Source organism: Carcharodon carcharias, chromosome 12 (assembly GCF_017639515.1).
Source record: "Carcharodon carcharias isolate sCarCar2 chromosome 12, sCarCar2.pri, whole genome shotgun sequence".
NCBI classification, from domain to species: Eukaryota; Metazoa; Chordata; class Chondrichthyes; order Lamniformes; family Lamnidae; genus Carcharodon; species Carcharodon carcharias.
In genome coordinates, this window is record NC_054478.1 from 86,827,370 (window position 1) to 86,854,297 (window position 26,928).

General features: G+C 44.9%; 1 protein-coding gene across 1 annotated transcript in view; it reads right to left on the reverse strand.

The window, feature by feature from the left end:
* The window catches only part of ttn.1 (titin, tandem duplicate 1), a 685,821-nt gene that overhangs the window by 460,528 nt on the left and 198,365 nt on the right, over window positions 1-26,928 (reverse strand). Inside the window, exons 18-22 of the mRNA XM_041201521.1 lie at window positions 24,925-25,065; window positions 24,613-24,810; window positions 22,518-22,701; window positions 4,088-4,206; window positions 2,328-2,402 (exon numbers count right to left, since the gene is read on the reverse strand). Coding sequence (XP_041057455.1) covers window positions 2,328-2,402; window positions 4,088-4,206; window positions 22,518-22,701; window positions 24,613-24,810; window positions 24,925-25,065 — 717 coding nt within the window. The remainder of the gene's footprint in view (window positions 1-2,327; window positions 2,403-4,087; window positions 4,207-22,517; window positions 22,702-24,612; window positions 24,811-24,924; window positions 25,066-26,928) is intronic.

Sequence of the window (26,928 nt, forward strand, 5' to 3'; positions counted from 1 at the left end):
GAGCTTTGTCATGAGGGAAACACAATCCCTTTTTTGTTTGCTGCTTAAGTTTATAATTTTGTTTGACATTTGGCATGAGACGTTTATTTGAGATGACTCTTGTATATATTATATTGTAATATTTGAAGCACAAATGTAATACAGTTTTATTGTGTTAACATTTGTGTTCATTCCTTCATTTCTTGGTACTGTTGCATTTAGTACAATCAGTGTTCAGATTTATTGTATAATTAATTATGCTTTCTGTATTCTATTAAGTATTTTAACTGAGCTGTAATTTTCTATTAAAATAATCAAACTGCAAAAAAACCGAACATAACAGCCATGATCTTATTGAATGGCGGAGCAGGCTCAAAGGGATGAGTGACCTACTCCTGCCCCTAACTTGTATGTTCGTAAAATCACTCATGAATGGCGCAGAAAGTGCAGGCGACCCCATTCGGTGGGTGGTGAGAGCCAGGGCAGCATATTGCCTGTGGCGGCCAATTACAATGTCACTACTGAGGCCCAAATCTAATTAAGGATGGCAGCCGCCTCCCAAGAGCTGCCAGCTCAATCAAAGGGTCAGTCGCTCAGCAACCTCAGGAGCACCACATGGCTGAGGTTGCAGCTCCAGGGAGGGGATGCCTCAATGGCTGGCTGCCCTCCAAGAGAGTTGAATTGTGTTGGGGAATGTCAGGGGTAGATATGTACGTCCTGATGATTGGATGGGAGGGGGTCATTGAGCACTGGTTTGGAGGTGGGTTCTCCATGGGTCATGGAGAACCTTATAGTAGGCCACCTGGTTTCACTTGGCGGTCTCCCCAGGCAGCGGCAGGCCCTCCCGACATGGCCAAAATGTCCGTGGAGGCAGGAAGTGGTCCTTAATTGGTCACTTAAGTGGCTCAATTGGCCACCTAGTGAGCGGCCAAGCCGCCAACATTCCTGCTGTTTGCAATATGTCATGATGGTGGAAAGATGATAGACACCATCCCAACGCCTACCCTGCTATTTTGCCAGTAGGGAAAATACAGCTCCATATCTCCAATAGTTAGCTGTTAGTTTGTTTATTGTAATAAAAATGTCGGAAAGAGTTTATGAGAGTACCATCACCAATCAGCTTCAGAGGACAATATGATCATAATAGCAGGATGACTGGAAGTGATGTAGATGTGTAAAGTACATTTTGCTATCTCCATGTCACTAATCTGATGTCACTTGTGTTTATTCTTTGCTGTACAATTATTCAACGCAGAGATCAAAGAGTTGTGAGTGGACCACTGTATATTGCACCGCTTGTCTTCCTTCTCTCAGAGCTATGCTTTCTGTTTGTCCTTTTTACGTTTCTCTACCCTCCCTCCTAATTTCTCATTGCTAGCTGATTTGTGTTATTTTCCCCATGCTCCTTGCTACTTATGAAGGCATCTTTTTCTGTGATTATGAAGTTGGAAGCCTCAATGCTCAAGAACTTTCCTAGTTTTTGGTGTGATTTGCCTATGTCCCGCCCTGCAGCAAAACTTAAAAAACTTCCACATCATCCAATTGATGCTCTGACAAGAGCAATAATGCCATTAAGTTTCAGGTGAAGGTCTTCCCTTTAGTAAAGCTTCCATCTTTCCAGAGTTTGCTCCAATGGCTCAGAAATTTGGAATTCTCGGTGAAAATAATTTAGTCTGTATTTGTGGAGTAAGTTTGATGTTGTAAGGGATGGGCTAAAAGATTGGTTGGAATTTTACCAGTCATTTCGGGATGGGTTGGTAGGTGGGAAGGCTGACAAAGTGGCATGTAGGGGTGAAGGGTCCGACTTCTTCCCGTTGCCATGTCTATTTGCCAGCAGCTGGAAAGTTGGCAGATGTGCTGCCCCCAAGATACCCAATTGAGCCACCTCAGTGGCCAATTAGGGGCCACTTCCCACCTCTGTAGCCAATTTGTCCATGTCAGGAGGGGCCGCTGCTATGTGGGGAGACCAGTCTCCCAGTGGATTCTGCAGGGTGGGGGGTGGGGGGAATCCTTCTTTTTGGGAATGCATTGGCCCAGGGGGGTCCCCTTGTGCTAATGACCTCTCCCAAGTCAATGCGCTGCCTTTGCCTCATTGTCTCTTGCATGGAGCTAAAAGAAATGGAATAAATACATTGGCAGTAAGTTTATGCCCCGTTGTGGCAGGGAGGGGCTGAAAAATGCTGTGAGCCATTCTAAACTCCATTAATTTCGGTGGGAACATAAAATCCCTTTGCTGTAACATTCCACCCATTGCTTCCCACATTGTGATAAAATAAGTGATCATTTCCTTAGATAATCAATTTCTGAATAACTTTTTTTATTTTTCTGGTAAGTTTATGAATATTTACCTCTTTTTCCTCCTGAACATTCCTTGTTTCATCTGATTTGCTTGAATTTTCTGTTGGTTTTTCTGCAGTTTCAGCCTGTTTAACATTGACATTCAGTGTAAGCTATGTTAAAGTACATTGGCTAAAGGCACTCAGCCATCATTTGCAGGATGTTTCCTTTGAGTCAGCTCAGTTCTGGTACGGAGAGCGTTTTTGCTACTTGGTGTTGTGCCAACATTCTAATGTCACCCAAATATAGGATTTCTTTTTGCAATTTTAGAATTTAACATTTTCTGGAGGACATACTAAAAGTATTGCTATAATGACATCATATAGACATGCTTAAAAATGAACTTGTATTAATTTTACAGAAAAATGAAATGTTCCCTTAAATTAAATGGTGAGAAAACCAGGGAATTTACTTGCATACTTGAGCTGTGGTATTTTCATGTGGTTTTGTATTTTGTTTCCCCAAATTCTACTGAACCAGAAATTGTATTATCATCACAAAATTGGTACTACATTGTGGTATATTTGTTTGATCTTTCATTTGGCAATGCACAAGAATATCATTCTCATGTAGAGACATGAAAAATCAACCAAAAATATTGCAAAATAGTGTTAATTTCTGCTGGGCCAGGAACATGTGTAAAAATAATATGCACAAAATACATGTGTAGAAGGAATTATGCCTCAAAGGTACAAGTAAGGCTATTAAATATAATTTTCATTTTCCTATTAATACAAACACAACTGTTTAGTTAAACTAGTGTCAATATTAACGGTAAAATAAAATCCTCTACCACAGAGTAATTGATCATAAATTTAATTCAGTGCTTGAAAGTACAATGCTCTGGTTACCTGAATGCTGTACATTCAAACTCAATACAGGATTCCCATGCCTGAGGGTAGCCTGAACTTGTCAACCAATCACTTCCTTTAGCATTTTAACAAAGCTAGATTCCTTTGCTGTCTAAATCCAGTTAGCAATTTTTAAAATTGGAGGAGCGCAATAATCTAGGAGGTTTGTAGGTCTGGAGGATATTACAGAGACAAGGAGGGGTGATGCCATGGAGGGATTTGAAAACAAGGTTGAGAATTTTTAAATTGATATGTTGCAAGACTGAGAGGCAATGTAGGTCAGCGAGCACAGGGTAGATGTGTGCACAGGACTTGGTCTGAAGGATGTGGACTGCAGATTTTTGCATGACCTCAATTTTATGTAAGGAGGAAGCTGGGAAGCTGGTCAAGATCGTATTAGAATAGTCAAGTCCGGAGGTAACAAAGGATGAAGGTTTCAGCTGCTACCATCTAGAAGGACAAGGGCAGGAGGTACATGGGAACACCACCACCTGGAAGTTCCCCTCCAAGCCAATCACCATCCTGACTTGGAAATATATCACCATTCCTCCACTGTCGCTGGGTCAAAATCCTGGAACTCCCTCCCCAACAGCACTCTGGGTGCACCCACGCCACATGGACTGCAGCAGTTCAGGAAAGCAGCTCACTACCACCTTCTCAAGGGCAGTTAAGGATGGGCAATAAATGCTGGCCCAGCCAGCAATGCCCACATCCTGTGCTGAATAAACCAAAAAATAAATAAATGAGTTGAGGCAGGGGAAGAAACTTCTGCTCATCCAAAACCAGCTGTTAGATAAATTCAAGACATTGGAGGTGGTGGTGAGGTAGAGTTGGCATACATGAGGAACCAGTAGAGACGGTCATCCACTATAATCATCAATAAAGCTGAAAATTCATACCTGAACAGTTTTCGTACTTACCACATTATGAAGTTTTGATTCAAGTTCTCTTAACCCATTGCACAGTTCCTTTATTGATTCAAGGATTTCGTTGTGCTTTGTCACCATTTTCTTCACAAGTTTCTTTGCCTCTTCAGGACCTTTAGATGTGAATATAGACATGAGCCAGTGTTTCCTTTCAAATTAAAGGAAGACAAATCTAACTCTATTTTCAAACACACATTGCCCTCTGCATCAGCTACAGGTATTATCATGCATCTGGGTCCACAATGAAACTTACTATGAAAATGATATTTACAAGCTAATTAAGGCAGCTGTAAACAACATCATCTTACAATTTGAAGTTATTGATCTGGAAGAAGTATTGTGATTAAGGTCACTTAATGAAATGAAGCTAAAAATACATGTTCAAATGATGATTTTGAGGTACTTAAAGCAAATCAAGTCATAAGTTAATTATCTTTCTGAAAGGTTGATGGATTAATATTCATAAGAAAGCACAAGTTTCATATTCCCTTGAAATTTCTACATGGCAAAGACCACTGTAAAGTAGCAACCAGCTGTGTAATTGTCCTTAGCAATAAAATATGCTTAACCGTTAAACTGCTAGCTGGATACCATGGGAAGAATTTTGCCCTTTGCGGAGGTGCTTGGAGAGGGGGGCGGGAAGCTGCCCACAATCAGCACCACATGGCGATTTCATGCTAGAGGGCCAATTAAGGCCCGCCCAGTGTGAAACGTGTGCAAGGGGGAGTGCAAGCCGGCCAAGCGCGAACTTCGTGCATACGCGCGAGTGAGCACTGCATAATCTCCCTGAGGCATGGAGTTGATGAAGAAACACAATAAAAATGTAAAAAATAAAAATGTAATAAAACATGTCCCCTCATGTGACTTTGTCAGGCACATGTTATTAATGAAAAATTACAGTGGATGAAGTTTCCAAAAAAATGCAAAGGCCACTTGGCCTTTTCGCTTGCCCACCAACCATTGGATAGGCAGCAAAAACTTTACATTAGTTGATAACTTAATAGCTTTAACCGGCCTTTTAATTGTCAGCGGGTGCGCTTCCAGCTCTGGTGTGCACCCGCCAACCAAACTATTGTGCGACTGCGCGTTGACACCAGCACGTTCATCCGATGTCAATGGTATCATTTCACGCTTGAGTGGGCCGGGTGCGCGCCTGCCCGCTGAGCGAAAATTTCTACCCAATAGCTGATTGTGCAAAAGTCTAAATGTTGAAGTATATCCAAAACTTTGCATAGACCTTTTTTGGAGAAGCAATTAGTACACATGTGGATATGTTATTCCCTTATACCAATTTTGAAATATTTGAATAGTTTTAAAAAGTTATCATGTTGCAGACTGTCCACAAGCATGACCCAGACCTCCCTGTTGTTTGCCATTTCAACACCCCTCCCTGTTCTCTTGCTCACATGTCCGTCCTTGGCCTGCTGCAATGTTCCAGTGAAGCTCAACGCAAACTGAAGGAACAGCACCTCATCTTCCAACTAGGCACATAACAGCCTTCCAGACTTAATATTGAGTTCAACAACTTCAGATCATGAACTCTCTCCTCCATCCCCACCCCCTTTCTGATCCCCTTTTTCCAATAATTTATAATTTAAAAAAAAAATCTTTCTTTTCCCACCGATTTTTAAATTTATTTCGATCTATTGTTTTATCTCCATCTTTTAGCCCATTTTGATTCTTTCCCCTCATCCCATTCCCACTAGGGCCATCTGCCACTAGCTTGTCCTGCTTGTTACCCTTAATGTCCCCATTAGCACATTCCTTAGATAATATCACCACCGTCAACACCCCTTTGTCTTTTTGCCTATGACATCTTTGGCAATCTCTTCTTTGTCTCCACCTATCACTGTCCCCCTATCCAGCTCTACCTGTCCAACTCCCCTCTACCAGCTTATATTTCACCTCATTTCTCTATTTCCCTAATTCTGATGAAGAGTCATTCGGACTTGAAATGTTAACTGTATTCCTCTCTGCAGATGCTGTCAGACCTGCTGAGTTTTTCCAGGTATTTTTGTTTTTGTTTCAGATTTCCAGCATCCGCAGTATTTTGCTTTTATTCCCTGGAATACCCTGGAAGAGCAATAACTGAGTCTGTTGTTGGCATCAGGTGCAGGCACATCATATGCATTGTAATGATGTCGAAGAGACTGTTCCCAGACCTCGCACCTCACATTCCATTGTTTGTTAATGGGGCAGCAAATGCAAAGACACCTATAAAGTGCTGCAATAAGACTTCGCTGACAAGTCTTCTCTCAGACAGGGGCCCCAGAAGCAAATCAAACATAGAAACTAGCTGCAGCCAGGTTTTTATTTTTTATTCCTCTGCATGGTTCCAAGGCCAACAGAAACCTGCAGCTGTCCTCCTTTTTCTGACATCCATTTTGGTGTGGTATGGCACAGGGTACAGAGTATGTGTATGCGTGCCTAATAGTAATCTATACTCTTCACAGGTGCAGAGCACCTCAGGCTCCCAGTTGAGAGGGTTATGGCAGGGGAGGAGAAGTCACAGCAAAAACAGCTGTCATATGTCCAGCACAGATGGCCACTTCTTTAAACAGATAAAGAAATCTTTTCCCAAGAAACTTGTATCTTTAAAGCGAATTGCTTATCCTTCCTTGTAAGGTAAGCTCTGGGTTATCATGACAATTGACCACTGTCAATAATGCCATAAAAAGGGTAGATAGAATAACCATTAATCAGACAAGTTAGAAAGGAGCAAGTAAAAACAGAGTATAAAAACAAAAAAACTGCGGATGCTGGAAATCCAAAATAAAAACAGAATTGCCTGGAAAAACTCAGCAGGTCTGGCAGCATGGGCAGAGAAGAAAAGAGTTGATGTTTCAAGTCCTCATGACCCTTCGACAGAACTTGAGTTCGAGCCCAAGAAAGATTTGAAATATAAGCTGGTTTAAGGTGTGTGTGTGGGGGGCGGAGAGATAGAGAGACAGAGAGGTGGAGGGGGGGTGGGGGGTGTGGTTGTAAGGACAAACAAGCAGTGATAGAAGCAGATCATCAAAAGATGTCAACGACAATAGTACAATAGAACACATAGGTGTTAGAGTTAAAGTTGGTGATATTATCTAAACGAATGTGCTAATTAAGAATGGATGGTAGGGCACTCAAGGTATAGCTCTAGTGGTTTTTTTTTTATTATATAATGGAAATAGGTGGGAAAAGGAAAATCTTTATAATTTATTGGAAAAAAAAAGGGAAGGGGGAAACAGAAAGGGGGTGGGGATGGGGGAGGGAGCTCACGACCTAAAGTTGTTGAATTCAATATTCAGTCCGGAAGGCTGTAAAGTCCCTAGTCGGAAGATGAGGTGTTGTTCCTCCAGTTTGCGTTGGGCTTCACTGGAACAATGCAGCAAGCCAAGGACAGACATGTGGGCAAGAGAGCAGGGTGGAGTGTTAAAATGGCAAGCGACAGGGAGGTTTGGGTCATTCTTGCGGACAGACCGCAGGTGTTCTGCAAAGCGGTCGCCCAGTTTACGTTTGGTCTCTCCAATGTAGAGGAGACCACATTGGGAGCAATGAATGCAGTAGACTAAGTTGGGGGAAATGCAAGTGAAATGCTGCTTCACTTGAAAGGAGTGTTTGGGTCCTTGGACGGTGAGGAGAGAGGAAGTGAAGGGGCAGGTGTTGCATCTTTTGCGTGGGCATGGGGTGGTGCCATAGGAGGGGGTTGAGGAGTAGGGGGTGATGGAGGAGTGGACCAGGGTGTCCCGGAGGGAGCGATCCCTACGGAATGCCGATAAAGGGGGTGAAGGGAAGATGTATTTGGTGGTGGCATCGTGCTGGAGTTGGCGGAAATGGTGGAGGATGATCCTTTGAATGCGGAGGCTGGTGGGGTGATAAGTGAGGACAAGGGGGACCCTATCATGTTTCTGGGAGGGAGGAGAAGGCGTGAGGGCGGATGCGCGGGAGATGGGTCGGACATGGTTGAGGGCCCTGTCAACGACCGTGGGTGGAAAACCTCGGTTAAGGAAGAAGGAGGACATGTCAGAGGAACTGTTTTTGAATGTAGCATCATCGGAACAGATGCGACGGAGGCGAAGGAACTGAGAGAATGGGATGGAGTCCTTACAGGAAGCGGGGTGTGAGGAGCTGTAGTCGAGATAGCTGTGGGAGTCGGTGGGTTTGTAATGGATATTGGTGGACAGTCTATCACCAGAGATTGAGACAGAGAGGTCAAGGAAGGGAAGGGAAGTGTCAGAGATGGATCACGTGAAAATGATGGAGGGGTGGAGATTGGAAGCAAAATTAATAAATTTTTCCAAGTCCCGACGAGAGCATGAAGCGGCACCGAAGTAATCATCGATGTACCGGAGAAAGAGTTGTGGAAGGGGGCCGGAGTAGGACTGGAACAAGGAATGTTCCACATACCCCATAAAGAGACAGGCATAGCTGGGGCCCATGCGGGTACCCATAGCCACACCTTTTATTTGGAGGAAGTGAGAGGAGTTGAAGGAGAAATTGTTCAGCGTGAGAACAAGTTCAGCCAGACGGAGGAGAGTAGTGGTGGATGGGGATTGTTCGGGCCTCTGTTCGAGGAAGAAGCTAAGGGCCCTCAGACCATCCTGGTGGGGGATGGAGGTGTAGAGGGATTGGACGTCCATGGTGAAGAGGAAGCGGTTGGGGCCAGGGAACTGGAAATTGTTGATGTGACGTAAGGTGTCAGAGGAATCACGGATGTAGGTGGGAAGGGACTGGACAAGGGGAGAGAGAAGGGAGTCAAGATAACGAGAAATGAGTTCTGTGGGGCAGGAGCAAGCTGAGACGATCGGTCTACCGGGGCAGTTCTGTTTGTGGATTTTGGGTAGGAGATAGAAGCGGGCCGTCCGAGGTTGGGCGACTATCAGGTTGGAAGCTGTGGGAGGGAGATCCCCAGAGGAGATGAGGTCAGTGACAGTCCTGGAAACTTTAGGTCGTGAGCTCCCTCCCCCATCCCCACCCCCTTTCTGTTTCCCCCTACCCTTTTTTTTTTCCAATAAATTATAAAGATTTTCCTTTTCCCACCTATTTCCATTATATAATAAAAAAAAACCCCACTAAAGCTATACCTTGAGTGCCCTACCATCCATTCTTAATTAGCACATTCGTTTAGATAATATCACCAACTTTAACTCTAACACTTATGTGTTCTATTGTACTATTGTCATTGACATCTTTTGATGATCTGCTTCTATCACTGCTTGTTTGTCCTTACAACCACACCCCCGCCCCCCTCCACCTCTCTGTCTCTCTATCTCTCCGCCCCCCACACACACACCTTAAACCAGCTTATATTTCAAATCTTTCTTGGACTCGAACTCAAGTTCTGTCGAAGGGTCATGAGGACTCGAAACGTCAACTCTTTTCTTCTCTGCCGATGCTGCCAGACCTGCTGAGTTTTTCCAGGTAATTCTGTTTTTGTTTTAAAAACAGAGTATAATAGTTACATTATAATGACTGGTACAAGCTGTCAGAATAATTGTTGAAATTTATACAGACAATACTTTAATCATGAGCAGTTTACAATTTACCTGTGCGATGTAACTAGATTCATTCTCTATTTCTAAAATGAAAAAATAAATACGAGCAGATTTTCCCGCAGCTGTGCCTGGGTGTAATGAATCAACAGGGCACAGACGAGAAGATCATAAGACGTGGGAGCAGAAGTAGGCCATTTGGCCCATCAGGTCTGCTCTGCCATTCAATGAGATCATGGCTGATCTGATAATCCTCAACTCCACTTTCCTGCCTTTTCCCCATAACCCTTGATTCCCTTGCTGATTAAAAATCTGTCTATCTCATCCTTGAATATACTTAATGACCCAGCCTCTACATCCCTCTGTGGTAAAGAATTCTACAGATTGACTACCCTCTGAGAGAAGAAATTCCTCCTCATCTCTGTATTAAATGGGCGACCCCTTATTCTGAGATTATGCCCTCTGGTCCTTGACTCTCCCACAAGGCGAAACAACCTCTCAGCATCTACTCTGTCAAGCCCACTATATGTTTCAATAAGGTCGCCTTTCATTCTTCTAAGCTACAATGAGTACAGGCCAAACCTACTCAAACCCTGGATTCCTGGAAGATTACTACCAATGCATCCACTATCTCTGTAGCTACTTCCTTTAATATTCTAGGATGCAACTCATCAGGTCCAGGGGACTTATCAACATTTAGCCCCATTAGTTTCCCTAGTACATTTTCTCTAGTGATGGTTATTGGGTGGAATTTTTCCAGAATTGTATTAAGTGTGGTAGCAAGCAGGTAAAACGGAGTCCTACCCACCGACGAAAATGGCGGCTTTTCACATTGTATCTTCCGGACCCCACCTCATTATATATTTCTATGACGTTTCCATGACGGGCAGGGTCTCATTCGTCTGCTCGCCATCACCCCGCTGTAGCATTGCGCTGGCTGCCATCTTTAAATGGCAGCCGCCAGCAAACCGCTCATCGCCACCAGCTCACCACCACTGCCCAGGAGACATGGCCAGCAAAGGAAAAAAGGCTGCAGCCCCCCGGTTCAACCACGGGTCCCTCGAGCGACTGCTGGATGCCGTGGATGCCTGCTGGGATGTGCTCTATCCCCCCTCTGGCCTCAGGATGGGTAGCAATGTCTCCAACTCGGCTTGGGAGGTGGTGGCAGCGGCGGTCAGTGCAAACACCCCCCAAAAGAGGACAGCCATCCAGTGCTGCAAAAGGATGAATGATATCTTCCGTTCCGTCAGGGTAAGTCACTCCTTGCATCACTCCCAACTCACACACTCACAAACCCATCACACATACACAGGGCCCTCACTCACTGCCAGTGCAAGGGACACCACCATTCACTCTTTCACATACACCGTCATTGTCCTCATCCTGTCCATGGGACCACTCACCACCCACACAGGCCAGGCACACTTATCATCTGGCCCGGCAGGCATCCTAATACACTATCCCCATCTCTATCCATGCAGGTCAAACTGGCACACAACAGGAAGGAAAGGTCGCAGACAGGTGGAGGGATGCCAGAATTCAAAGTTCTGACAGAATTTGAAATCAAAGCCATCCAGCTGATTGGCAAGGATCTGGACTGTCCCTGTGCTGACAATGAGGTCTGCAGTGCTCTACCAAGTGAGGATCCAGCATTGCAACATCCATCAGACAACCATGCTGTGATTGATGTGTCCTCTTTCACAGGCAATTGCCATGCACTAATTATTTCCCCTTGCTTTCGCAGGCACATCTGGGAAGCAACAGATAGAGCCCATGACCCAGGGCTTCCAAACAAGCTCCGAAGAAACCTCTGCAGAGGAATCTCCCTGAAGTTCCGTCACAGCACTCACCCACACCCTCCACCAGTGCAGAGACACACACCTCAGTGAGACCTAGCTTTAGAGTAGCCTCGGGACTACAACCTGGTGAGCACATTGCACTTTCTGATCCTCAGCAGGCAGAGGCAGGGACTTCCCAAATACCTGGCACTCAGAGGATTGCTGGAAGCCAGAACTTTGCTGAGTTCGAGTCAGATGACGAGCCTCTGGACTCGGTCATGGCACAGTTGCCGAAGCTGCAAAGGCAAGCTCAGGAACATCAGGAAGAGATGTCCGCTGGACCTGGCACTGCAATGCACCGAGGTCAACACTGGCAGGATGATGGCCACCATGGAGACCTTGGTCCAGGACTTTGCTCCTGCACTGCTGCTCGGGCTTAACTTCATCACTGATGCCATAGTTGGCCTCCAACAGTGTGTACGCGAGAGGGATGCTGGGCAGCTCGATCTCACTTCAGCTACCCCTTCCGCTCACGGAGTCAGCCAGGGGCCCTTGGGCACCCGTAGGGAGGAGGATCAGCAGGTGCATGGTCCAGGACCATACACCCAGGCGATTCTGGGAGTGACCGGCCCATCTGACTCCCCCCCTTCCTGTGACCTCAGCAGGTCCAGCTTCACAGGCCGAGGAAGGTGCCAGTGCCACACAGCAGGATCCTGAAAGCAGGCTGGGACCGTCCCGGTCTTGACCCTCAAGAAGACGCCCGCCAAAGTCATCATAGACAAGGCATCACAGTCAGCAGTCTGCCTCCACCTCCGCTGTGGATATCCGGGGAGCACCAAGATATAACGGCAGGATTAGGAAAGTTAGGGAGAATTAGTTACACAGCCTGGGCATGGGTGTTAATCACTTGAACATAATGTTCATTATTGTCAATAAACTCCCAAGAATGACTCCCTGCCTGTGGCTCCTTGTTCTGATGAGCAAAGATCTGCGAGCAACTCAGGACGCAGGCATTGTGCACACTCCCTGGAAATCGTGCATGTACGTGCAGGATGTGTTTCTGGTGGTCACATATCAGCTGCACGTTCAGTGAGTGGAAGCCCTTGTGGTTGATGAAGTCCACCAAGTGTAGCGATGGAGACCTGAGCACCGCATAAGTGCAGTCAATCCCACCCTGCGCCTGTGGGAATCCCGAGATGAGGGCAAATCCAATGGTCCTTGCATCCTGGCTACCCCGGTCCCGGGCGAAATGCACAAAGTTGTGTGCCATGGAGAAGATGGCATCCATGACCTCATGGATGCATTTGTGGTTGGCGGATTGTGAAATCCCACAGAGGTCACCTGTGGAGACCTGAAAGGAGCCACTGGCATAGAAATTGAGCACTGGCAGTGGATGCCCACCTTGACACCAAGTGCTGCAGTAAGTGGCAGGTGTGAGCCACCAGTTCCCTCGACATGCACAGTCGGCGGCAGCACTGGTTCTCAGTCATCTGCAGGAATGTCAGGCGTCTATAGACCCCGGGTGTCGCTAGGCACCGATCAGCCATGGCTTGTGTTGCTCCTGAGCAGCGTGTGCAGGAGTCCCTGTTTCCCCTTCTTCATGAGGTTGCTGCTCCTGTCTTTGCACAACCAGGCACCTCAGTCGCTCTCCCCTCCATCTTCGACGATCTCTGTAGGCCATCAGGCTTACAGCTAGGTCACCAGGATCCATGATCCTGACATGGTCCTCCTGCAGCATGAAAGAGAGAGAGAGAGAGACATTATCATGGCTGTACTTAACACCTTTCCTGGCCATGTGTGACTGCCCCTTAACACTTCCCGGAGAGGGCTGGTCAGCCCTCAGATGGCTAGAGATGAGTGCGCTGCATGGCTGCCCTGTCAGCCTGCGACATGGGAGACACTGATCCAAACCAGGATGCTGAGATTGTAAGGGGCTGTGAGTGCCTTCAGTGGTGACTGAAACATGGTCAGCATTGGCGGGGAGATTGTACAACATGTGCAGTCCAACTGCTCTGCGGTCCAATAAAGTGGTGGTGGACGGGGTGGGGGGAGGTGGGCGGGGGGTAAAATTTGGAGCGCTTGGTGGACCTTTGGTGCCTCCGCGATGCTTGTATGGGTGGGCAGGCTAGGAGCCTGACCCCAATCATATCACTGTGGCTGCGCCTGATCTATCTTATTTGCAAAGGCATGGTCAGTTTATACAGGTGTCCCTAATGCGTGGCCACTTCCCTTGCTTACCTTGACCACCATTTCGGTTGCCTATGCGCGGGAAGCAGTGCCAGGGCAGCACTTGACCCTCCCCCACCCCCCCAACAGTCGCCTCCGAGGCTGGCCAGCACTTGACCTCAGACAACTCACACCCCTCAGCAGTCACCTCCGGGGCCAGGCATCAATTGCCTCTGCCCCGCGGCACGCCAGAGGCCTGTAAACTACAGTGAAGGTCGCCAAGTGCATGTCGCCTGCGTGCTGTTGTGGAACATTTCGGTGTGCTTTCCTGCCGACATGGACGGACAATACGGCCGGTTCCAAGAGCCTAATGTATTATAATTAGCTCACTGCTGACTGATGGCGGAAAACACAGCCTGCTGTTGGGGCGGGCTGAGCAGAAGATCGCGACCTGCCTTCACGCGATCGTGAAGTGGGTCTGGCCATATTTTCCTCACGTGCCACCTATCATGCCCACCACCAGAGGGCTTGGAAAATCCTGCCAATTGTATTTATTTCCTCCCCACCTTTTGTCCTTTGATTATTTAATATTTTTGGAATGCTCTTAATACACAGCAAATAAAGAAATTTTGAATTGGAAGGAGTATGTGCTCTTCACAGATTTCACCCAATTTTCCGTCCTTATCAATTACAAATAAGGCCATCTTGGATCATTTTCTTGTATCACTCTCCACCCACCTCCCCTTCCATGTCTGAACACTACTTCCTTCAGTGTCCACCACTGGAAAACAACTATCCTCAATTTGCTTATAACTACACCTTCAAAATCCCAACCATCCAGCCTTTGGCCCCGCATTCTCCACAACATTTCTGCAAGCGGTGGATTACTCTATTCCACCCTCACCTCCAACTCTGATGCTCTAATCTGCAGTAAAACCATTACTCTCTTTCAAACTGGCTGCTCCCTCTGATGCAGCCTTCCTCTCCACTCCGTTAAGTCCAAGGGACACAGACTTGACTGGATATGGTGGACAACAAGTTTTTCCATTCACCACCAGATCAGGCTGAACCAAAACAACCACCATTAAATCCTGCTCTCATCTAATGAAAAAGCTCAATATTCCAGGATAATCCTAGAGTATAAAGATACGCCCTGACTTCTTTCCTCTACTGCAAACCATCTTCTTAAACTCCTCTCCCCCATCTCACCCACTGTTAAGATATGGCAGATGATTTGTGTGAAGCAGACCAAATCCACAAGGGAAACTTGGTTGTGCTATCACAACAGTTTTGCAATTTGTGTTTTACTATGAGAAGATGTGTGCACTGAATTCAGAAGTAATAAGTCCATCAAGGCCTTTAGAGATTTAATAAATTAATTTAAAATATTTATTAACAAAATAAAAGAATTCAAGCACACACATAAGACTACAATTACTACTAAAATAAATCCTAAAGTTGCTAATTAACCTGACCCCTAGTTATACCCCCTTTAAGGCAACAGTTCAAAATAGATTTTAGATTTCAAACAGAACCAGCAAGTTAACACAATACCCACTTGACAGTGGAATTCCAAATGGCTTTTCCCCAAATTCAGTTTCAGTACATAGCAGACTCATACACAAATGGCTGGAGGCTTCATTAAGGCTATTTCACACAATCCTGCTAGATCTTACATGGCCTTCTTCTCACATAGCCTTTAATTCTCCTTTATATTTGTTTCTTTCTCCTTACTATCTAAATTCTATTCTTCCTTATGTCTTTGAAACTGTATCTTTCTCAATAATATAAAAACTTCCATGTTGCCAGTATTGTCAGTAGCCTTTGGAAAAATTAAACAGACTTCTTAGCCTTGCTTATCTGGCTAGTTGTAAACAGACTAAGATTCCTTTGAAATCAAAATCCCTTCATTTATATAAAAATTTCTCCACATCTTACATGCTAAGCCAGCATCCATGTTTACTCATTAGCATGTCAAGCACCTAGCTTCTTTTGATGATTTCAAGCTTGCAGTCTACTTGACTCCAAGGGCAGAATTTTCCTGTTGGCGTGCGGGGGTGGGCACTGCCCGCCAGCACATAAAATGATGCATGGTGACTTTGGGCAAGAGTCCTGATGTCACTGCACGCCATCGCGATATTTCGATGGGCGGGTGTGCGATGATATCCAATGCGAGACCGCGATTAATTGATTGGCCACTTAAGGCCCTTGACTCGCCAATCGACGGTGATTTTCTGGAGCCTGTGCGATCTTCAGGTTAGCGCACGGGTGCAACGGGCAGGTGGGTAGGAGACATTTGTATAAACCTCATCCAAGGCCGGGATAAGAGGGCTCAATGGGGTCGCAGGTGTGCTCTGTCAACTATTGATTTTTAAAAGTTACTAAAGCTTGCCTGTGTGATCTGCAATACTTCAAAACGCTTAGACTGGACTCACAACCTTCAAGTCAGCACTCCGCAGTGAGGAATCTTTTTTGGGTCTGCAGGTTTCAGGAAGCCTTCCCTTAGCCTGGGAATCGGAGCTGAACTCTCCACTGGAAGCACCTCCTCTGAGGAGGAAGGGAGGGCTAGAAGGGGGAGACCAGGAGTGCACACTCAACCTCCAGGGGAGCCACCTTTGGGAGGACAGATGCAGGCACAAAAGGCGCAGGGCTAAGAGGTAGTCCAAGGCGGAAGGGGCCGCAGAAGACGCCACTACCCTGCAGCCAGGGTAGTCAGGTAGCAAAGCAGCTACCTCAATATGTCTGAGGTGCAGTGCCAAAGGAGGCTTCATCTCTCAAGGGAGAGGAGGCTCCATCTCTCAAGGGAGACAGTCAACTATATCTGCCAAATGATTGGGCCTGAGATCTCCGCAAACTGTATGGGTGGACACCGCTTGCCAATGGCTCTAAAGGTCACGGCTGCCCTCAACTTCTATGCCTCTGGCTCCTTCCAGGGCTCAGTGGGTGACCTTTGTGGAGTGTCCCAATCAGCTGTCCACATTTGTGTCAAGCAGGTGACAGACGCTCTGTTCAGGTGTGCATTGACCTTCATCCACTACCATTCGGACCAGGCAAGCCAGACACAGCGAACCAGAGGCTTCCCCCGGATCCAGGGTGCTATAGACTGCACACACGTGGCCATCACGGTGCCAGCAGGTGAGCCCGGTGCCTTCGTCAACAGGAAGGGCTTCTACTCCATGAACGTGCAGATAGTGTGTGATCGCAGGATGCTGATTCGGCAAGTCTGTGCAAAGTACCTAGGCAGCTCCCACGATGCCTACATCCTCAGACACCCCCAGGCACCGGGCTCTTCAGTGCTCCAGCCCAGCTTGATGGATGGCTGCTGGGTGACAAGGGCTATCCCCTCAGAAGTTTGCTCATGACGCCTCTCCGCCATCCAAGAACAGAAGCTGAGGCAATCGGAAAAACGAGGGGCACAGTGTCCTCCTGCCCGGCCTGCTCACCAGCAGCACTCTGGGAAGCCCTTCCACTGGTCATGATTCGCAGTCTTGGAAAGGCTGCAGTAGCTTTTTAAAACAGGCCGCCGGGTCGCTATTGGACCCGGCGATCATTACAGTCCTGCCCCCGCCCACCCACTCCCACTGTCCTCGGGAGCCACCAATCATGCTGGGTGGGCCTTAATTGGCCCACCTGCATAAAATGGTGGCGTGGACTGATCCGGGGGGGGGGGGGGGGGGGGGGGGGGGGGGGGGGCGCAATCCGCCCACACCCCCTCCCGCTCCACCTGCCCAACAGGCAGAAAATTCTGCCACAAATGTAATTAAATCACACAGACAGACCTAACTATACTTACCCCCATAACCTACTTCATAATGAACCAGGGAAATATTATGAAAATTATTATACTTTCATTACACCCACCCTCACCTCAAACAATAAGTGCAAGGAGTTCATAGACTTCTTTATCACTAACATTGAGACCATCTGGTTAGCTGCTTCTGCCACGTCACTCCCTTCCAATAGTCCACAGGCCAAACTTCCTCTAAAGCACCCCTGCCCTACACCTGAATTCATATCTTTCTCTAGTTCCTCTCCTATCTCCTTTACCAAGCCCATTTTGTCCATGAGATCCACCTCCTGTTCCCTCAATCCTATTTCCACTAATGAACTAAGTGCGAGTTGAGGACCCTGGGACAGGCAGTCAGCAGCGCCTAGAGGAGAGTGCGAGGGGAGGGCCTGTTTCTACCTGTCAGAGCCTAAGTGTGACATCAAAAGACAGCAGGTAGATGATTGGTGGGTATATCTCCCGTGTCTTGTTTGATTGGCCAAGTGGGGATTTAAATCAGGAGACTCAAAAAACTAACTCTTGGCCCCAGGTTCCTTACAAATTATTGTCCCAGGTCTAATTTCCCTTTCCTCGCTGAAGTCCTTGAATGAGATATCGTCTCTCAAATCCATGTCCATCTTTTCCAGAACTCCATGTTTAAATCCCTTTGATCTGGTTTCCGCCACAGTACCAAAACACCTCTTAGCCAAGTCACAAATGACACCTTATGTGACTATGACAAAAGTAAACTACCCCTCCTTGCTTCTTGACCTGCCTGCAATCTTTGACACAGTTGACCACACCATCTTCCTTCAATGCCGCTCCATCATCTCCTGGCTGGGTGGGACTGTACTCACTATGTTCCACTCTTAGCCATCTAATCATAGCCAGAGTATCACTTGCAATTATTTCTCTTTCTGCTCCTGCACCATTACCTCAGCTCCCTCCCCAACAGATTTATCATTTGCCCCCCCGCTCCCCCCGCCCCCAACCATTTCTCAACTACATGCTGCCCCTTGACAACATGATGATGAATCTCAACCTTATAGGCCATAAACACCTAGCAATAAATAGCAGTGAATTTGGAATATCAAAATGATGCTATGTTTTTAAGCCAGGCAGTTGGATCATAGTAATTGGTGCAAAGATGATTCTTTTTCATTGATGGGTGAAATTCCAAATGTAGACACCAAAGATTTACGGTGTCTCTTCTACTGGTGTTGCACTGTAGAGGCAACAGACACTCTGGCTGATGATTCTCTGCCAGCCGACTCTGCCATCAACTGTTCGATCAGCTGTTTGTATCCTTTTGTATTGACTAAGCACAACTCCCATGTAACATGGGAAGGCTTTCTTGGAGGCAATAGAAATTTCAGGTCCAGGCCTTAAATGTCTGAAAATTTCATCAGAAAACTGGTGAAACAGCAGGTGGTGGAGCCGTCAGAGGCATCCAAGTAGGGGTCAGGGCATTGCAAGTAGCACCTACCTACAATAACTATCTTCAAAAGTACTCAATTGAATGTAAGTCCCTTTGAATCATCCTGAAGTTATGAAACATATTATGTAAATGCAATTCTTTCTTTTTTTTTAAGGAGATAGTACAACACAAGGTTTTAAGGAGATTGACCTACAAACTCTCCTTGATGGAAGGACACAAAGGAGAAGCATTGCTTATTGTCTGTGTGAGGCAGCTGCAAATAAGCATGTGGAGATAACAATACCACCTCTCTCACCCCAGAACAGTGGATTAGTAGAGCAAAAAGTTCAATAACCTGAGGAGGTCAGGTAGGGTATCAAATTGGTAACTCTTTTCTTCCATGGGCACGTGGACATTAACACATTGTTCTGTTCATCCACTAAAACTAATTTCTGCACAAGTCAGCTTTCACATTGTACTGTGGCTGAGAGGTTCATTAACTTAGGATTTGATAATATATGTGTCACCATTTTTCCAAACAGAAATTTCTTGTAGAACATTCAAATTCTTTCATTCATCAATAGTAGCCACTAGGGTACAGGCAGACTTACACTATCCGCTGTCTTGCTCATAACACTTGGGAACCCCAATAACAGACCTTTGACATCTTATGAAGCAGCAGCCCTGGAGGTCCTGGGGAACCATGTGGCTGCATGAATAAGGAAAGAGATCTGGGAGGGCCAGTGCAAAGGGTATCACTTCAAAACTACCATGCCCACCCCCTCCCCGCAAAATTAAACTCTCTCATCTTTGGGGTTTATATTACCTAGTAATACCATCATTCATAATGCTTTGAAATGATCTTCTTAAAACCCCTTCCCCTGTCCCCTCCAACCTCATCTTCAATAACAAGTGTGAGGAACTCATGGACCTTTTGTCACTAAGATTGAGACCATCTGTTCAGCTGCCTTGGCTGCATCCCACTGGCCCACTTGGCTCAACCTCCTGTAATCCACCACCACCCCTAGGCTTAAACTCGCATCTTCCTCTAATTTCCCTATAATTTACCCTCATGTCCTCTCTGAGCTCAACTTGTCCATGAGGCCCACCTCCTGTTCCTTTGATCCTATTTCCATTAAACTGCTAATTAGCCAACTTCCCCTTCTGGGCTTCATATTAGCTGATATTGTAAACTGTTCTACCTCTTCAGGTGTTGTCTCTCCTTCCTTTAAATTTACTGTCATCACCCCTCTCCTCAAAAAATCAACTCTCAACCCATTGGCCTCGGAAATTATTATCTCCAACTTATCTTTCCTCTCAAAAGTCCTCGAACATGATGTTGCCACCCAAATCTATGACCATCTCCTGAAGCTCCATGTTTGAATCCTTTCGTTTAGGTTTCCATCCTTGCCACAGTACAAAAACAGCTCTTATAAATATCACAAATGACATCCTATGTAGCCGTGACAAAGCTAAACTTTCTCTCCTCATCCTTCTCAACCTGCCTGCTGCCTTTCACATGTTTGACCACACTATCTGGGAAGTCATTAGGATTATTTTTGGGATGTTGAGACCAACACAGCTCAGGCGGCATCCTGTGCTAGTACATATTGAACCTCCTGATGTCTACAAGGAAAACATCCTTCTCAAAGAACACCACCGACAGACAGTTAACAAAACACTCCTATTGGCACAGGACCTCAAATAAAAAAACCCACACTATCCTCCTCCAATACCTCTTCATTTTCATCCAGCTTGGCAGACTGCTCTTACCTGGTTCCATTCTTATCTATCTAACCATAGCCAGAAAATCACTTGCAATGGCTTCTCTTCCTGCACCTGCACCGTTACCTCTGGTGCCCTTCAAGGATCTATCCTTGGCCCCCCCTCCTGTTTCTCATCTGCATGCTGCCCCTTGCGATGTCATCTGAAGGCACAGTTTTCAACATGTACGCGGACGATACCCAGTTCTACCTCACCACCACCTCTCTAGACTCCTCCATTATTTCTAAATTATCAGACTGCTTATCCGATATCCAGTGCTGGATGAGCAGAAGTTTCCACCTATTAGATATTGGGAAGACTGAAGCCATTGTTTTGGTCCCTGCTCCAAACTCCATTCCCTAACTATGGACTCCATCCCCCTCCCTGACAACAGTCTGAGATGAAGCCAATCTTTTCGCAACTTTGGTGTCCCATTGATCCTGAAATGAGCTTCCAGGTAAGAGCAGTCCGCCAAGCTGGATGAAAATGAAGAGGTATTGGAGGAGGATAGTGTGGGTTATTTTATTTGAGGTCCTGTGCCAATAGGAGTGCTTTGTTAACTGTCAGTCGGTGGTGTTCTTTGAGAAGGATGTTTTCCTCGCAGACATCAGGAGGTTCAATATGTGCTAGCACAGGATGCCGCCTGAGCTGTGTTGGTCTCGACATCCCAGATAGTGTAGTCATCACTAAGACCACCTAATTCCACCTCCATAACATCGCCTAATTTTGCCAGTCTCAGCTCATTTACTGCTAAAACCCCCATTCATGCCTTTGTTACTCTAGACTTGATTATTCCAACATGCTCTTGGCTGGTCTCCCACATTCTATCCTCCATAAACTTAAGTCATCCAAAACTCTGCTGCTTGTGTCTTAAATCACAGCATGCCCCATTCCCCTATCACCCCTGTGTTCGCCAACCTTCTTTGACTCCTGCTCAAGCAGCACCTTGATTTTAAAATTCTCATCCCTGTTTTCAAATCCTTCCACGGCCTCATCCCTCCCTATCTCCATAACCTCCTCTAGCTCCACAACCTTCTGAGATATTTGTGCTCATCTAATTCTGACCTCTTGTGCACCCCCAATTTTAGTTGCTTCACCATTGGTGGTCCTGTCTTCAATTGTCTAGGCCTCATACTCAGGACTACCCTTCCTATAACTCTCCAACTCTCTTCCTCACTTTCTTCCTTTAAGAAGCTCCATAAAACCTACTTCTTTAACCAAGCCTTTGGTCATCTGACTGAATACCTTCTTATGTGGTTCAGTGCCATACTTTGTTTTACAATGCTCCTCTGAAGCGCCTTGGGACATTTTACTACATTAAGGATGCTATATAAATATAAGTAGTAGTTGTTGTATTTATGGATAATAAATGATTAAGAGAATTCTAAACAACAATAAATGTGGACGTGCCTGAATTAGTTAGTTATTATGGAAAAATATTCAACAACAACAGCTTGCCTATATATTGTAACTGTAACATATAAAAATCCTACAAAGATATTTCAGTGTTGCTATAAAGAAAATACGGAACTTTTAAATATCCATAAAAATTGTCAAACTAAGACCAGATAATGCAATGCGGTTAAATCCTGACCTTTCACTTCTAAAAAGGTCAACCAGATTGAGAGGTTGGAAGATTTTTTGATTTGTTGTAAGGACCTTTTTTGACATGAGCTTGGACAGTCTCAGTTCAATTTGTTCTTGGTATGGGACCACAGTACATAACCTTTCTTTTAATTACAATGGGTTGGCAAATCTCACTCAAAGAGACCATTAGATGGCTGGTGTATCTAGTTCCATTTTGTAAATATATACACTGGACTAATGGGATGATTCCTTTGTGCAGCTGGGGTTAAAGCATATTGTTGGGGCACAGTGAAAAAAAAAGAGTTGAGGAACATTGTTGGGGCAGGGTGATGGGAAATTTACTTTGACCATTCTAGATGAACCTGGAATGCCTGCAAAGCACCCACTATGGCAAGCATTCCATTCCCCTACATTAACATTGCTTAGCTTGCTGAATGCTACGAACATTTTAAAAACAACAATTATTTGCTCTAACCATATAGCCGCATTGCCAGTTCTGTGATTTGTTGGATTCTCTCCTCTTGCTGTGGTACGGTGGGCCACACAAACTTTTCAAACTGCTTGTAGAGAATTCCCACTGCTTCCTTTGTCTTGCACTCAGCAGAATACTTCCCAACTCTAACGACTGTACCACTTGCGTCTTCACACCAAAATTGACTCTGAAATGTATATTGTAAATAAGCAGATTGATATATTTAATAGTGCACACACATGAATAAATTTCTGAAAATAAAGCATTTCTTGCCATCGATTTCTGTGTCTATAAAATTTATTCAATCTATCAATGTTGGAGCACCAAAAGGCCATTCAACACATTAAGTCCCTGCCTTTCACAGATTTTGAACAATATTCTATCAGAAATTCTCCATCACATCTCTATTTTGTCTCTAATACTGAAGGAGGCATACATGCTGTGCTATTTTACATGCCACCATACACCACATAAATTTACAGTGAGGGGCTACTATGCTTTAATTAGATTTTTGATTTGTAACCTGAGTACATTTTGAAATCATTTTGTTGATAATAGCTTCAATTTGTCGATACAGAATAGTCAAAGAAAAGTCAACAATCACGTCCAAACCCTTTCTCTTATCTACCTTTGTTAATGGACGTACGATGCATTATATACAATAAGATTCACTTAATTACATCAGATCCATTATGCACTTTGGCAGGAAGGATAGGGGAGCTGAATATTATTTAAATGGAGAAAGACTGCAAAAAGCTGTAGCACAGCGGGATTTGGGGGTCCTTGAGCATGAATCACAAAAAACTAGCATACAAGTTCAGCAGGTAATAGGGAAGGCAAATGGAATGTTGGCCTTTATTTCAAAGTGAATGGAGTATAAAAATAGGGAATTTTTGCTAAAACTATACAAGGCGCTAGTTAGACCACACCTAGAATACTGTGAACAATTTTGGTCCCCTTATCTAAGGAAAGATATACTGGCATTGGAGGTAATCCAGAGAAGGTTCACTAGGTTGACCCTGGGCATGGAGGGATTTTCTTATGAGGAGAGGTTGAGTAGGTTGGGCCTGTACTCATGGAGTTTAGAAGAATGAGAGATGACCTTATTGAAACTTCTAATATTCTTAAGGGGCTTGACAATGTAGATGCAGAGAGGTTGATTTCCCTTGTGGGAGTCTCAGACCAGATGGCACAATCTCAGAGTAAGCGGTCGCCCATTTAAGACAGAGATGAGGAGGAATTTCTTCTTTCAGAGGGTAGTCAATCTGTGGAATACTGCAGAGAGCTGTAGAACTGAATCATTAAGTATATTCAAGGCTGAGATGGACATATTTTTAATCAGTAAGGGAATCAAGGTTATGGGGAAAAGGTAGGAAATTGGAGCAGACTCGAGCAGAATGGCCTACTTCTGCTGCTACATTTTACAGTCTTATGGTCTTTCCCTCTTATATCCATCAAATTGCCATGTGTACCATGAATATATTTCAAAGTGTGCAAATATAGAAATATCTCAATATAAGTTCATGCCCTTGTATCTCATCTTTCATCTTGAGGAATAAGGTCTTAAGGAGTAAAAGGTTACAGTGCACTTCAGTAATGAAAACAACATAGAGAAAGAAAATGCAATGTGTAGATTTGTTCCCAAGATAAGTGAGCATCTTCCCAAACCAAACCAAGTGAAAATAAAATGCTTGGTGCCACTTCCTGTATTGCACGTACCATTTAAAAATACGGATTATCTCTGCACTAGTTTTAGCTCTGAAAAGTAAAATTAGGATCTATGTGCTCATCAGAAGCTGGTTCAGTGATGCTCAGGTTTTGTTTGGTCACATCTTCAGTTTTCAGACATGCATGGTTTCAGTTGCGGGTTTTTACTCACATTTAATATTAAAAATATACTGCAGTTATAAAATGATTAATTTTTTTCATTTTCTCATTGATCTCATGAGCTGAAAACAGGCGTAAAGTGTACAATGGTCTAGCAACTTAATAAAGTTGACGATATTCAACTAAAATAACCATCTTTTCTATATTGTTCCTAAAGCAAAGATTAAATTAGGTTTAAATGTATAGCAGTACTATAATCGGCATTACCTACCTCTTCCATTGCCTGTTGCAATTGTATAGTCATGTCCAAGCTTTGTTTGTATTCCTCCACTGTCTTGTCAAGTTCATTCACCTGTTTCTGTAACTCATTCAAGGATTCTTCCAGTACATTTATTTCCGCTCTGGGGACATGCTTTTCTAGCACGGGAATGCCTTTTGTCACATACTGAATCATTTTATTTTTGAATATCTTTTAACACAGAAAACACAATATAAACTCAGGTATCTGTAACAAAGAGTTGGTTACACCAAATTGTTTCAGTTCAATGGTTGAAAACTATCAAAAATCGGTTCATGGTGTTACCTCAAATTTTTCAGTATATATTTCAACCTGTTGGGCTTGATTTCTGACAGCTTTCAGATTGCGGAATTTTTCATTTTTCTTCAGGTAACTAAATTTCAAGTTGTTAAACTTCTTCTTGAGGTCTTTATAGGATTCCTTTAACTAAAGGAATATATTTTTACAAAATTATTATTTATTCCATCATATCAACTTTAAAACTGAACTTCAAAGAGTTAGTTAGAAATATTCCTGATAAAATCAGGGTGATGATAATTAAATACATTAGAAACATCCAGTCATAAAGGAGCTGGTTTTCATTTATCGTAACAATATTACAAAAGGATTGTACCTAATTGTTAAGAGTACAAAGATAGTGCCTTTGTCATTACATGAATTAATTATTATTGAGTAGTGATAATAGATATTGTCATCTTAGTTTTCTATGATAGTGCAAATATTCATTCTTTTAGTTGCGTTTAAGGGAGAAGAAATTTTATGGCTTTCTTGGCCTAACCCCTGATGTAAGCTGACAGAGTCATGGGGTGAGTTGGAAGAACTAAGAGCTTGTTTTCAACCTAGGAGACAAATGCAGTAACTAGGTCATAGCAAAAGAAATTTGTCACACTATATCACTGGGTGCCAATGTCAGCTGTTGTGGAAAGTCACACCAGCCATAACAGCACTGTTATTGGAGATTATTAATGACCACACCATAAGGAAAATCAGCAGTTTATTGAAGCATAAAGATGGTTGTGTAATTGCAATATATTTTAGGAGCATGGTGACCAACTGTCCCGGATTTTCTGGGATTGGCCTGGAATTTGGTTTCCCATCCTGCATCCCAGGCGCGGACTTCTCAGGAAGTCCCAGATTCCTGAGGGCAGCAAGAGGGTGACTGCTCAGAGTGTCTACTCCTGCTCTCTGTGCTGCTTTGCACGTGCAGTCCAGAGCTAACACAGTGCGCATGTGCAGACACTCAGCAACGAGGGAGAAGCGGCACTAGCCAGCACTCTCCTTTCTAGAGTTGTCTGACTTTGGCAGGTGTGTGGATGGAGTTGGGGGAGTCAGGGGTTGGGGGTGGGAGTTAGGGTTGGTGGGTGTCTGGTGGCAGTGGTGGGGGGAAGAGGAATCCAGGCCGGCGGTGGCAGCACTCTGAGCCGGGCATGAGCGCAGAGGGCTGGGCCCGGCACAGGTCCAGAGTTATCCAGCAAGCCTGTGGGATCTTGGGGGGGGGGGGGGGGTGTAGAGATGGGGTTAGTGGGGGGGGCTGTATGTGAAAGATGGGGTGGGTGGTTACAAGCAGGTTGAAGGCAGGGTTCTAGTCAGGTGTGAGAGGGAGGAGGCTGCTCGAGCAGGTGTGAGGGGCATGGGGGTGCCCAAGCAGGCATGAGGGTGATTAGGGGGTCCGGGCTTCTCTGGTCGCTCTTCCGGTCTCGCCAGGACTTTTCCCCCTCATCGCTCCTCCAGTGATGTGTCCCTTATTCTCTCTGCCAAGTTGGTCACCCTGATTAGGAGTTTCCAGCTATGTTTTTTAATTGTTCATTTAAATCTTTGCTCATATAGGGAATGCTTTGTCAGCACATTGGAGTAGAAATTGGTAAGTGTTGGTATGTGTTGCATCTGTTTTTGGGAACAAAATGTGTGTAATGCATATCGATTCGGCAGTAGGCCAACCTGTGCCAAACCTATCATTTAAAACCAGCAAATAACTGACAATGTTGGAGTAAATCTTCTGGAAATACTGAGTTATTGTCATGGGAATCATACCATTATAATTCAGACTCATGACAAAGAGAAACAACTGTTTGGGTGTCCTTTCCTCTGTGTCTTTTTATAGGTCTAAAGTCACTTGCTACTTTTAAATTCCATGACACTACTCCTAATGCAGCCACTGAGCTTGTTGACCTGATGACATTTCACAAGAGCCCATACAGTTAAACATAGAGTGTAGCTCAGTGTGCATGTGTATTATTCTTACTGGTTCAGTTTTAATTGCCTGGTCACAGGTTCAATGAGTTACATTTG